The sequence below is a fragment of the Dipteris shenzhenensis genome, chromosome 3 (genome assembly GCF_047967505.1).
Source record: "Dipteris shenzhenensis isolate YYH24624 ecotype China chromosome 3, Dip_SZ_1.0, whole genome shotgun sequence".
Classification (NCBI taxonomy): Eukaryota; Viridiplantae; Streptophyta; class Polypodiopsida; order Gleicheniales; family Dipteridaceae; genus Dipteris; species Dipteris shenzhenensis.
In genome coordinates, this window is record NC_141598.1 from 4,320,146 (window position 1) to 4,334,065 (window position 13,920).

General features: G+C 45.2%; 1 protein-coding gene across 3 annotated transcripts in view; it reads left to right on the plus strand.

Moving 5' to 3' along the window:
• LOC147903252 (kinesin-like protein KIN-UB) overlaps positions 1-13,920 on the plus strand; it is an 86,953-nt gene that overhangs the window by 7,698 nt on the left and 65,335 nt on the right. For all 3 annotated transcript variants that reach the window (XM_087373016.1, XM_087373018.1, XM_087373017.1), the window contains one exon: positions 5,865-5,987. In XM_087373016.1, coding sequence (XP_087229142.1) covers positions 5,865-5,987 — 123 coding nt within the window. The remainder of the gene's footprint in view (positions 1-5,864; positions 5,988-13,920) is intronic.

The following is a 13,920-nucleotide window of genomic DNA, read 5'->3' on the forward strand; positions in this document are numbered from 1 at the left end:
TAGGGAGTGGGCATCTCTCTCTTCCCAATTCTCAAGCTCTTCACCATCTATTGGAATGCGAATCTTCCCCTTGCTGTCCAACATATCTTCCGGCTTTGCCTCCACCGCCGTTGTGAACTTCCACAACTTCCGAGCCACTAAATGGCTCCGGATTTTCACCTTCCAGATCGGGTAGTTCGACCCGTCTAGCTTCCCTGACTCTCCGAAGTTCGGTTGCAAATAACGGAAGATGCATTTTACAGCCTGTCAATGTGTTGTCTTTGGGCTGTGCATGTATCTACTCAGTTGAGATATTGCATATTGAATATCGGGCCTGGTATTGCACAAGTATATGGCTTGGCTGTAAAGTGTGACATCCACTGATTCACCTGCATCATACATAGTAAGCTTCAGCCCCGGCTCCATGGGAGTGGCAATAGGCTTACAATCATGCATGTTAACCTATCCAAGAGCTTCTGTACATACTTGCATTGAGACATGATGATGCCACGCTTGTCTTGTATAAACTGAATCCTCAAATAAAAATTTAACATGCCCAAATCTGTCATGTCAAATTCAAAAGAATGATGACCAAAATATCCCCCCTATCCTTCTTGATGTAGAGGGTGCTTTCCGTGGATAGAGGGTATTAGTGGAAAAGGTCAGGGAACATACTCTGAACAATATGGGAGGAGAATCATATCAATCACATCGAGATTACACAAATGGAACCACTTGGAAATGCTTTTTGTTGATGTCTTGTTATCCTTCAACTTGAATGAAATAGCTAGATCAACTATATGTACAGTGTGCTGAAGGCTGAGGTGAGAATTCATGGAGTCTCTCTCATCCATATGCGTATGGGAAAGCTCTCGCTTCAGAAAGGAAACTCTGGCATCATTTCTTGCTGCAAACATACTCTCTAGTATCTCCCAAGCTGCCATTGATGTCTTGCATGACCGAATGTGAGGTATAATGAACCTCTTGACAAAGAGAGAAATCACTGAAAGCACTTGTGCATCTCTAGAGTCCCATCTTTTCTGCTCTGCTGTGGGAGCTCCTAGAGCGGCAGCTCCAACTACTTGTGCTGCATTTGCACCTCTACCCCTGCCTCTAGCTGTAGGAGTGACAGATGTGGCCACTGTATCTGGTCTTGCTTCATCTTCATTGACATCATCCCAAAGATGTCTGCCAACCAAGATATTGCGAACCATGAAACTCCACGAGTAGTTGGTGCCATCCAACTTATCCTCCTGTGTGAGAACTCCGAACACCTCATTGGGGTTGTTCTGAGCCAATTTTGCCAGATAAACTTAAAAAACACAGCAAACTGACCAAGTAAAATCCCTTTCTGGGATGTCAAATGCACAAGTAAAATCTGCAAAGAAAATTTGCCCACAGTGACAAATATTGTCACAGCCTATCAAAGGTTCAAAATGCACCAAAATGCTCTGCTTAATGCCCAAAAATCTGCAAATAGAATCTGCAAAAAGTGGCAAAAGTCCGCAAATTGACTCGTACTGAGTCTAGAATTGCTTGCAAACTTCCAAAATGCTCTTTTACCTGCAAAATTGCAACCCAAATGCAAAAGCCCCAATTTCTTTTGCATACAGAAGAGGGCAAATGATTTGAAAGCCCCAATTGTTGCATAAATTGCCTACTAGCTCAACCCAGGGGTTAGCCTCAAGCTGGGGCTCGTCAGACATGGCCAGCATAGAGTGGCCTAGCGAATCCCCCTCCCCCTCGAAATCTCTCCTTACCCGAATGACTTTAACAGCAGAATTCGGTACTCCACGATTGCAGCTAAGACGCCCTTTCCATATGCGCAGACATTCTATTGAGGAGGTATGAATCATCCCATCATTGGTACGCATGAGTAAGTTTTTTTCCTACAGGCAGAAGGTGAGAGAGGTAAAGATACAATGGGAATTTGTGAGCTAAACTCCGGGTTCTTGAGGACTTGGTAAGCAGGAAGTAATAGATGAGGTAGTGAAATCTTGCGAGGCTTCTCCCCCTACCTGTTAGAAAATGACCCAACAGAGGGTACGCACAGCGGAAGACTTATAGTAATGCCCAAGAGCTCACACAGTGTGCGTGTGGGATGTGGAATCACAAACTTCTTTACTTAATGTGCGTCACATAGATTAGATGTACAGACTCATCAATAGACAATGAACCAGCCAGATAGAGAAACCACCAAAATATATTTTCGTCCAAAACTATGGACACAATACAAAAGAGATAGATCCAGAGTCCCACCAATGGTGTGGTCCTCTGATCTAACCACAAGGTCCTTCTCCTATCTGCCGGCTATCTCTAGACTCGAGCCCGCGTGCTCCACCTCGAGCGTAAGTAGACTTTCCGTCCAGAGTGTTCTTCTCCACCTTACTGCCTGTGAATCAGCCTAGGTGGGCAGCCCCTACCAAGCTTTGTCTGCAGCACACAGGTCCTTGTTCCACTGCTCCAACCTGCTTGTGAATGGCTGCTCCAGAAGGTATGATGATCTAAGCACCTTGCTGCCCTAGAAGACAGCCAAGGTCCAGCCTCTCCCTAGAGCTAAGTCTGCAGCACCTGTTGCACTCTCTCATCTCCTGTAGATAGGCCCAAAGAGTAGGCTTCCTGCTGCTCCTTTCTGCCATGGAACTGCTGGCTGCTGTTTATGGAAATGAGGCAAGTGCCTCTGCTTTTATAGGCCCTAAGGCCTGTCATAAAACCGACCAGTCAGGCTGCCTATGGCCGACCCAAACAGGCCGACCAGGCCCTGACCTGGACTGTATATAAATGCCCCTTTGGGGCTCTCTTTTCTAGGACCTTTGGCCCACACTTCCATGCAAGGGCTGAGCCCTTGGCCAGCCCTAGATAGGGCCTGGTTGGCTGGCTTTGCCCAGCCCAACCAGCCCTCCATATGGGCTGCCATGTGCTGCTCCATCCCCTGCCATGTCAGCGCCTGTTCACCCTGCTCTCCTGACCCGCCTGTACTGCGCCTTTGCTCCAGCCCTCTGGTCATCTGCATCTGCTCCGTACCTTGCTTCCAGCCCTCTGTACTGGCCCGTGCAGTTGTGCTGTCCGCCTGCACGTCTGCTGCAGATACTCGCAGCCCAAAAGACCTCGCTCCAAGCTCTCTAGGATGCTCTTGAGCAGTGGCTCACATGACAGCCTTGCTGCTGTCCATGTGGCAGCCATCTCTTTCACTCTTGGCTGTGAGGTGCTGCCCATGTGGCAGCCCCCTCTCTTTCTTCTCTCTTGGGCACATCCTGCCCTAGGTCTCCCTCCCCCACGCTCTCCTCATTTGGGGGCTTACAGATGGGGAGGTGACCATTCCAACACTACCTTTGAGCTAGCTTCTAGTACAAACAATTAAGAAAGAAGCGCTTGTGGAGGTTGATACAAAGGCAAACAAAAGTGACATTCAAGAAGAGAGTAAGGAACATGAAGCTAAATGTGAAAGCGCATTGAAGATTAGAGTGGGAGGACTCCCTGAAGGTTGGTATAAAGAGGAGGACTCTTTTGATGAGACTTTAGCACATGTCAAAGTAGGAGGGATGATGATGACGATGATGATGATGGCGGAGCAACTAAGGACATGCTATTATTACGCTCAAATCACAAGATTTTCGTGTGAAGCCTTCTCCTTTAGTGCTAGCCTTCGTCATGGCTGAGTTTGCCCTTCACCTTCGGAGTGCTGACAGAAACTCAGTAGGAAGACTTTGTATAAATGGATGCTCAAGTATGTGTGGGTGTGTGGATTTGTTTGTGTAAGAGCATACTTTTATACTATGGTCTACACCCACTGTTGGGCGCTGATGACATAAGTGAGGATGTTATAGTAGCTAGTCCCTGCTATGCGTGATGGAGTTTATGGTTTTCAATTTTATGAGTGACTCTCGTGAGATTGAAACTGCACTATGTTGTGTTTTTAGAGGATGAGTTTGGGAATGTTCTTGGATTCATCTAGGTATATGAAGCTTCTTTGCCAATCCTACAACTAAGGTATGGATAGCTGAAGAACTCACTCAAGCTCAACTGAAGAATAAGGCAACAGAATTAGCCAAGGTCAAGGCTGCTAGGAAGGAAGGAAAATGGGCAGTATAGCAAGCATCGAAGAGTTTAAATCAAAACCAAAAGATTCTCAGTTTTAAATTGATGTATGGCTGATTATGTTTTTTGAAGTCTACTATGCAGGTACTCTAAATAACTAGAGCTGCTTTTTCTGCACTCATTGGAAGCTGCCATGTGCCCTCCCTAAGCATATGTACTAGATGGGTCTTTTTCCTATCCCATAGGCCTGGCCTGTTGGTCTCCCATGGACATTAATAGACTTCTTTCTCTTAATTACCCGATACTTGTAGAACATGAAGAAATTTAGTCTGTTCCTTAATCCCCCTCTGCTTGCACAACACCAAGAAATCCTTGCCAACATATTCTTCACCTTTGTCAATGCGAATTGTCTTCAATCGGTGTCTGCTCTCCCCCACTCTTTGAACTTCATAAAGTCATTTGACGTATTTTTTAGGAAATATACCGGCTATAATGTAAGAAAATATAGACAGCCATCAGAGGACCTCGTAGACATGTGCTGCCCACACAGGCCCATGTGAACTAGCTCTAAGGGTGCTATACTTCATTTCTGGCTTTGTAGAAAGGTCTCCTGATATTTACTTACCCTCAAGGCAAGCTATGTAAATAGAAGAATGTATGTGGCGAGTAGATTCATTGTCGATGTACCATGGACCTTTGAGGTAGATACAAGTGCCGCTTCATGGACCTCTATGAACAGTAACTTGTCCTTGGCGATGTTCGTGGACCCTTCCTTTGGCTTCGCCAGGTAGAGTCAGACTTAATTTGAATTGTCTGCATGCTTCTTCCGACAATGACCTCTACAGTGCCCTGACCCTTTGTCCTCCTCATTGGGGGGCTCACAGGGTCAGTGACACTCTGACAACTGCAGCTACCTGCAGCTCATGAGTCATGCTGTACCTGAAGAGGGCCAAACAGCCCTGATAATTTTATGCTGAAAGGATCAGTCCCTCCCCAGGTGCTTGCCCCCAAAAACAGTGCATAATAACACCTTCACAAGATATCCCCGGCCAGGCCTAATGTCCTCTGATGGGGCTCACAAGCAGGTGTTGCACTTAGTAATGCTCATTTGGGAGGGAGTATAGTTGTAACAAGCAGTTGTAGCTTGAATGAAGAGACTGTGGACTACTTTTTGATTAGCCTTCTGCCTTTGTCATGGCCGAGTCTGCCCTTCACCTCTTGATTGTTGACAGAATATCAGTACGCAGACCTTTTTTGTATAAATGGATGCTCTTAGTATGTGTGTGTATGTGGTTATGTATGTGTGAGAGCATATGTTTATACTATGGTCTACACTCACCGTTGGACATTGATGATGTCGGTGGGGATGTCAATACATAGTCCCTACTATGCATGATGGAGTCTATGGGTTTCACCTTCTCAGTGACTGTCATGAGCTTGAAACTGCACTCTTTGTTGTGTTTTTAGGGGATGATTTTGGGCATGTTCTTGAATTCATCTGGATACAAGTGTTGCAGCTAGTGACTGTTAAGAGTTAGTGTATGATTAGCTCTTGCATGAGAGATTTCAAATATCTGCTTGTGTTAAACTTTACGTACATAGAGTTACCTTGCCTTTGTGCTTTTTGGTGGTTTTCACTGGCTAGATAAGGTATGGATGGAGATAGTTTATATTCTACAAATTTTGATAACCTCAAAGGGAAAGAGGTGCTCAGTGGTCCAACTTGAAAGGTTCAATGTCGTTTGGATGTGTCTGTACTTAAGTTATGTCCTATATTTTGTACGAGCACTTATTCCTGCAGTTCACTAATTTCCTATTCTTTGTGGCATTTGCTTTTTTACTTGCAGTTGAAAAGGCTGAAGCTTCGTAAAAACAATTGGGATTGTGAAACGTATGAATTCGATGAAGTTCTTACAGACTTTGCTTCTCAAAAGCGCGTATATGAAGTCGTGGCAAAGCCTGTACTTGAGGTTGTTGTGAGCTTTGAAGCCATTGTAATGATGAAAGGAGCTGTATTTTGCTCTATGATGTGGTAACTTATGCTGTATATCATGCCATTGTAGTAAATAGCCCGTCAGGTCCATTCTACAGCTCCCCTTTTTGCTCCCTTTCATGTAGGGCATTGAAGTATAACAACTTAATTGTATTAACGATTAACGATTCACTGGATTTGAACTGATACCTCTGTAGCTCTCCCTTCTTTTGCCTCTCCCTCTTCAATGCGTAATTCAATGTGGCTCTGTTGATGTGAATTATGATAACATGATGTTCCCTTGTTTTCCTATTTCTGAAAGTTAGCCCTTTGTTTCCAGATTCTCCTCAAGCGTGCTGCAATAGACCAATGATCTCTTGACTCTGAATATTATATTTTTAGTCTAGCATGGTTGCTGACTTGCTGAATGCCTTCCGCTGCTCCATGTAGCCGCCGCCCTGAGTCAAACCTTATCCTAAGCTTAGTTTTGACCTTAGCTAGTCAAGTCGTGGGTTAGGTTAACTAGGTTAACAGGTTGGGCTAGGTTAATCCAATTAACCAAGGTTAAGTCATGGTTTGGTTAGGTTAGACTAATTGTCCTAACTTTCTTAGGAGTCTTAGTTAGTTGCTGTACTAACTGTCCTAGGCGACCTAGGAACCCCCCCAAAGAAAAAAGAAGAAAAAAGAAGAGGGTAAACAGTTCACTTTCAGCCTCTTTTTAGGGGCCTTTCAGAGCGCGTTTGGAGCCATTTTGGCTCCGTTCCGAAGCTTCTTCGACGACCTTTCTTCTGAGCCTCTCCATCGACATTTTCGTGTTTTCCACACACTATCTCAGGGGCTCATCACAACAGGGTTTTGTTAACCATTTCTCCTTGCCTACATTCGAGCTCCTCTCTCCAGGGCCAGTCACCATGGTACCGAAGCGTGTCCCTCGTGATATATCGCATGCCACTGATGAGGCTGCTCAGTATGAGCAAGTGCCTGCTACAGTGGTTGCATCCACTGGTGGTGCAGAGGTTCCTTCCACTCAGCCTCTCTCTCCTGCATTGCGGGAAGTGCAAGCAGCGCAAACGCAGTTTTTGGATGCCCTTTCCTCTATGCTCCAGGGTGCTTTCCGCTAGATAGGAGAGGAGTTCAGCTAGCAGCTTACCACAGCCATGGCTATGCAGGATACGGCTCTTGTCCAGATGGGACAGTAGATTGGTTAGCAGATCACATCTGCCATTGTTATGCAGGATAAGGGTAAGCAGCTCGCACCCTAGCACGAGGACCATTCAGACAGTCAGGATGTTTTGTTTGCTCCACACAAGGGTTTTATGGCAAATGCTTGTCGTGCCTATGAGCTGGACCATTGCATGTACCCCAGCTCGGGGATTATCTGGACATAGATGATGCATTTTCTGTGCTACAGAGCACCTTCTTGTAGGATGTCAGGCCATCTTTTGGCTCTCAGCTTTTTGCATCTATGCAGGCTTAGCCATCTCTTTTGGGCCGACTGGTTGGTGTGCATCTGGCTAGTACCGCACCAACGAGTGTGCCTGGAGTTGGCTTGGGTTTATATGGCAGCCCACACCCCTGGGAGAGAGGTCAGTCCTCTTCTCAGCCCTTTGGTATGCCATCATTTCAGAGAGATGCATTTGGCAGAGAGACCCAGCCCGGGGTTCATGTACCTATCGCTCGGCGGGCGAGCACATATAGCCAGACACAGCCAGTGCATCAGATGGCAGCGGCTTCTACGCAGCAGAGGGTTGGTGGTGGGCAGCAAGCGACTTTTGATGACATGTTGGCAGATTCTTCGCGTTCATACAGGGCCTTACTTAAGGCCATCAAACTTGAGATGCCCTTCTCCGATTATGTGAATCTCAAGTGTGATGATGCCCGCACTTTTGGAGGTTACACACACAAGAATTATGCAGCCAAGGATATCAAGGACAAACTCACAGTGCATAAGTTTAAAGGGGACATTCGCACTCCCAATGAGTTGGAGGAGTGGCTCACGAAGCTGGAAGACTATTTCCGCTTCTACCCCAAGTTTGACGAGGAGCGAATTATTTTTGCAGGTATGCGTAGGCAAGACTATGCCCACACATGGTGGCGATACATGAGGGATTCGCCTCAGAAACCACCACTTGGAGGGGTTTCAAAGAATTGATGGTCACTACATTTGTATCTCCACTTGTATTGGATCAATACTTGGCTGAATTTTATGCCTTGTCACAGACCGGTACGGTTCAAGGGTACTTGCAGCGCTTTTGGAGGCTTTCCGTGTTTATGCAGGACGTATCTGAAACGAGAAAGCTGTTGCGTTTCATCCTCGGGTTAAATTCTTCTCTCATTGCAGATGTGAAGGCACACAACCCTCAAACAATTGAGAGGGCAGCTCAGCTTGCATAAGTATTTGAGCCTAAATATGCTGGCAAGCACAGAAAAGCCATGGTCAGCTCGCATGCTACGGGGTATGATGTTGAGTCGAAGCCTAAGTTTGCTGAGTGGACTGACAAGAAATCTGCAGCAGCACCATTTCCTCGCTTTCCTACTGTCTCGGGTAGTAAGATGCCGTATGCCAAGCCTTACAAGTATCTTGATGCCAAGCCTACTGCTGGAAATGAGCAGGCTGAGATAAAACAGTATACACAGGCAATAATGGACAGCAGAAAGAAGGCCAACTTATGTTTTAAATGTGGCGAGAAATGGACTCTTGAGCACAGGAATGTGTGCAAGATGCGCAACCGTGGTACTGCCAAGCTCAGCATGATCATTGACCTCTCAGATGACAAGGAATTGTTTGATGCTCCAGGTTCTTTGGATACATCTTAGGATGAGATCGCAAATACACATGATGCAAATGAGGCTCCTGACACTGGAGCCACGAAGGTCACTGACTTTCCTTTTGATCCGGGTGGAGCTACTGCGCATGACACTCATGCTTCGCATTCGTATGAGATTCTGCCCACTGGTGACATGAGAGGCCATAGGCCAACACTCTTTTCTGTGGAGCATCACGATGCGATATCTTTTTATGCACGTGAAGAGGCAGGTGGTAATGCTCCTGTGAACGAGGATGAGGTTTATTGGGATGCCCAGCCAACACTTTATACTATTTCCACGCATGTCCTGATGGGTGCCAAAAGTGTTAATACTATCAGATTAACAGGGATGATTAACGGCAGGATTGTGCATGTGTTGGTGGACAGCGCTAGCGATTGCTACTGAGATAGACCATGGGCTGAAAGTAGAAGTGGGCAATGGACAGCATATGATCAGTAGATCTTGTTGCCAAGATGCAAGGATTAAGTTCTCTGATGACTATACATTTGCAGGTGATCTCTTGGTACTTGACATGGGCCCAATAGATGTTGTCTTGGGCTGTGATTGGTTGCAATCACTGGGCAAAATCAGCATGGATTTCAATGCCTTAACACTCAGCTTTGTCCACAGGGATGGATCAGTTACATTGCATGGTATTGCAGCTCCTAAATTGTAGGTCATTTCAGCAAGGCAGTTGGCCAGAGAGCTCAAGAGGGGCAGCGCCATATATGCATTAAATGTGTCAGTAACTAAAGAGGGTGGCACTCCCAGAGATTGCTCTCAGAGTTTGCAAATGTGTTTGCTGATTTGCCATCACAGTTGCCTCCAAGAAGAGATGTAGATCATGCCATAGTCCTGGAACCTGGCAGTAAGTCAATCAATAAGGCCCCATACTGACTCTTTAAGGTAGAACGGGAAGAAGTGGCAACTCAAGTGAGGGACTTACTTCAGAAGAGTTTCATCACTCATAGCACTTCTCCTTTTGCATCCCCTGTGCTCCTGGTAAAAAAGAAGGATGGTTCTTACGGTATGTGCATTGACTACAGAGACTTGAATAAGGTCACCATAAAAAACAGGTTTCCCATTCCCAGGATAGATGACCTGTTGGATGAACTCAAGGGTGCTCAGTTTTTCACCAAGATTGATTTGAGGTCCGGCTATCATTAGATTAGAATGAAAGCTAGGGATGAGCACAAGACAGCCTTTCGCACAGAGAGGGGACTGTATGAGTTCTAGGTGATGCCTTTTGGATTGACCAATGCACCAGCTACCTTCTAGGCACTCATGAACAAGATTTTGCAGCCTCTCCTTTCCAAATATGTGCTGGTATTTTTTGATGACATCCTCATTTATAGCAAGGATAAGCAGGAGCACATGAGACATGTCAAGCAAGTGTTGGAAATTTCGAGGTTGCATCAGCTTTATGCTAAAGCCAGCAAATGCACTTTTATGAGCAAGGATGGCATTCGAGTAGATCCTGCAAAGGTGAAATGCATTGAGGATTTGGTGGCAGCCACACAACCCTACTCAATTGAGGGGATTTCTAGGTCTTGCTTCCTTCTACAGGCTCTTTATTCGCAAGTTTGCCAAGAGGGCAACCCCTTTGACAGACCTTTTGAAGAAGGATGCTTTTATGTGGTCTTCAGCGCAGCTTTGAAGACCTGAAATTTGCCCTCATTCATGACAGGAACATGGGGTAATTGCTTTTGAAAGCAGGAAATTGGATGCCAAGGAACTAGATTATCATGTGTATGATCAGGAAATGTTGGCTATCCTCCACGCTTTCAAAAAATGGCACCACTACCTGTACGGTAGCAAAATCAAGGTTAAGACAGATTATAGGACACTTAGGTATTTCCTTACGCAGCCCAACTTGTCAATGAAGCAGAAGAGGTGGTTGGCTAAGGTTATTTCGACATCAAGTACAGGAAAGGGAGAGAAAACGTGGTTGCAGATGCCTTATCCCGTATGTGGGCTTGCAGTTTGTCTGCCATTTCTACCATCTACCAGGAGTGGATTCATGGTATTCAGGAAGAATACATGTAGGATTCTAAGGCAGCTTCCATATTTGTGGAGTTATAGAGGCTATTGTTTCATTGTTCTCAGTTTTTTCAAAATGTCCTCTGGTGTTCTCTCTTTTCAAAAACGGCTTAGGAAAGCAATCTTTAATTCATCATAAGTGTTAAGATGTGCAATACCATACTGCATAAACCAATTCATTGCTTTACCATTGAATGTGGCAGCAAATTGCTCTTTCTTGGTCTCATTTGGCAGTTGTCCAAATCCACTAGCTGTCCACCTTGTCTCAAATTGCCGAACATGGCTGTCAGGATCTTGACCTTTCTTGCCAGTAAACTTTGCAGCTTTGACTAATGGGTTTTGTATTTTGTGCTAAGGTTGAGCTTGAAAAGGTCAAACAGAGCTTTATCTGGGATGGCTTGTGGTGGGATGTAGTTAAATTTGTCAATGAATGTTTGCCTTGCCAGCAAAATAAAGTGGACAGCCGGTTACCTGCGGGTCTCTTGCAGCCATTACCTATTCTAGAAGGCAAATGGACTCACATTGCTATGGATTTCATCACAGGGTCGCCTTTCACAGAGTGGGGATGGGATAGCATTTTTGTGGTGGTTGACAGAATGACAAAGCAAGCCCATTTCATACCCACTAAGACCTGTTATTCAGCATCACAGGTTGCTTGGCGCATGTTTTTAAGCATCATGGTTTCCCTCGGGAGATTGTCAGCGACAGAGATGCAAAATTTATGGGTCACTTTTGGCAGGAATTATTTACAGCAGTGGGTACTTCTCTTACACCTAGCACTGCTTACCACCCTGAGACGGATGGACAGTTAGAAAGGGTGAACAAATGGTTGGAGGAGTATTTGAGGCATTTCTGTCATGACACACAGAGGTGTTGCGATAAGTGGTTGGCACTTGCTGAATTTTGTTACAACAGTACAAAGCACATCTCTATTGGCATGAGCCCTTTCGAGGCTATGTATGGATGCACAGTGGGTATGCCATCTTTAGTTGCAGACATGGCTGTGAAAAATCAGCAAGCAAGAAATGACTTGGAGAGTATGGATGCCCTTCTGCAATTGGCTAAAAAGAATATGCAAGATGCCCAAGCCAAGCAGAAGAAGTATGCGGATGAACACAAGAGGTATCTGTCTTTTGAAGTAGGGGATTATGTGCACTTACGCCTCCATAAGAACCGTTATGCCTCGCTGAAAGGTAACACCAACACGAAGCTTGCTCACAGGTATTATGGTCCCTACAGGATCATTCGGCAAAGTTGGCGAGGTGGCGTATGAGTTGGAGCTACCCAGGTTCTCTAGGATTCATAATATTTTCCATGTGTCCTTGCTGAAGCCACATGTCGGACAGCATGTCCAAGTCCTTCCTGTGCTACCACCTATGGATGAGGAGGGCCACATACTCTATGTTCCGGAGCGCATCATGGGTTTCAGGGATTAGGTACTCCGAAACAAAGTCTACACTGAGTATCTTATCAAATGGTAGGGACTCCTTGAGGATGAGAACTCATGGCAGCTAGAGAGCATTGTCCAGGACAACTCCTATCTCCTACCAGGCTGACTATTATTTGCTGTTTGCTGCACCTATCTAACAGCCCGCATATGAAATTTTGAGACAAAATTCTATGGGAAGGGATGGCTGTAATGAAGGGGAAAAAGAGGCTAAGTTAGAGGCCCTTTAGGTTGAAAATGTGGAGGGACTATATAAGTCTCCATCCACCCCCTTCTATGCACTTTTTGATGTGACATCTAATCCTATCTACTCTCCCTTCCTCCTTCCAGCCTACGCTCACTCACTCTCTCTCTCTCTCTTCCCTACTCCCTCTCAATCTCTCCCTCTCTTTCCTACTGCATTCTCTCTCTCCTACCCTTTCGTCTCCCTCTTCCCCTCTCTCTCTCTCTCCCTTCTGCTCCTCTATCCCCCTTTCTCCAAATCTGTCCCTACCCCTTCCCTACAAAAATGGTCGCAGCCACGGACACCACTCAGTTGATAGGATAGATACTTTGGCTTTCCTGCCTACGACAGAAAGTTCCGTTTCAATGGGCAGCATGTCTCACTAATAACTTGAAAAAAGTTGCCTTTATGTGGTCAAAAGAGGCAGATGCCAGGTTTGAAAGAAAAGAATAACCTTTGAAAAGTTGGGACACAAGCATTGGTCAAGGCTATTTTCTGTCCTAGGATGTGCCTCTCTCGACCACATAAAGCCATCTTTTTAGCAGCAAGCATATAATGATGCTTGCAGCTTGAGTTGAAAATACTTACATAATGAAGGTAGTAAAGGACTACTCATTCCTCCCCTATGGGAGGGCACATGCCTATAATTGTGAAAGAGAGATGTAAAGTATGTCATGGAATGAATGCCTTCTCATGCTTTGCTTGCAAAATGACTCATTTTGGCCAATAGATCCACATGACGCCCATCCTCTTGTGTCCTAGGTAATTTTATAAAAAATTCCATAGAGATGCTTCCCATGCCAGGACTACATGTAGAATTTGAAGGCAGCAATCATAACTTCAACCGGTCTCGTGGTTTAGGGACAAAATACATACATACTGAAGGTAATAAAGGACTATTCAGTCCTCTCCTATGTTAGGGCACATGCGTGTCACGAGGACCTATGATGGGGGGAAGGGAGATGTAATAAAGCATGTCATGGAATGAATGCCTTGTCATGCTTTGCTTGCTATACAATGACTCCTTTTGGGCAATAGATCCACATTACCCACATACCCTCTGTGTCGTAGGTAAAACTATAATAAAATCCATATAGAAGCTTTCCCATTTGTGAGATTGGATCTCTAAAAGATGTAATAATCTGCCTTCCTTTAGGCGTTTATTGACCTGGCATTTCAGGCACTTTATCACATAGGCTTGGATGGCATTATTCCTTCTAGGCTAGTAAAACTACCTTTTAAGAAGTACATAAGTTGTTGATTTCCCAGGTGGCCAGCAACATGATGATCATTGATTGTACTTGATGATATCCCGATCTTAAGTCGGTTTTAGTAAAATACTTTTATCCTTGCCACTAGTCAAAGAGCTCATCAATGCGAGGCATTGGGTATTTATTCTTTATTTTGATTTGT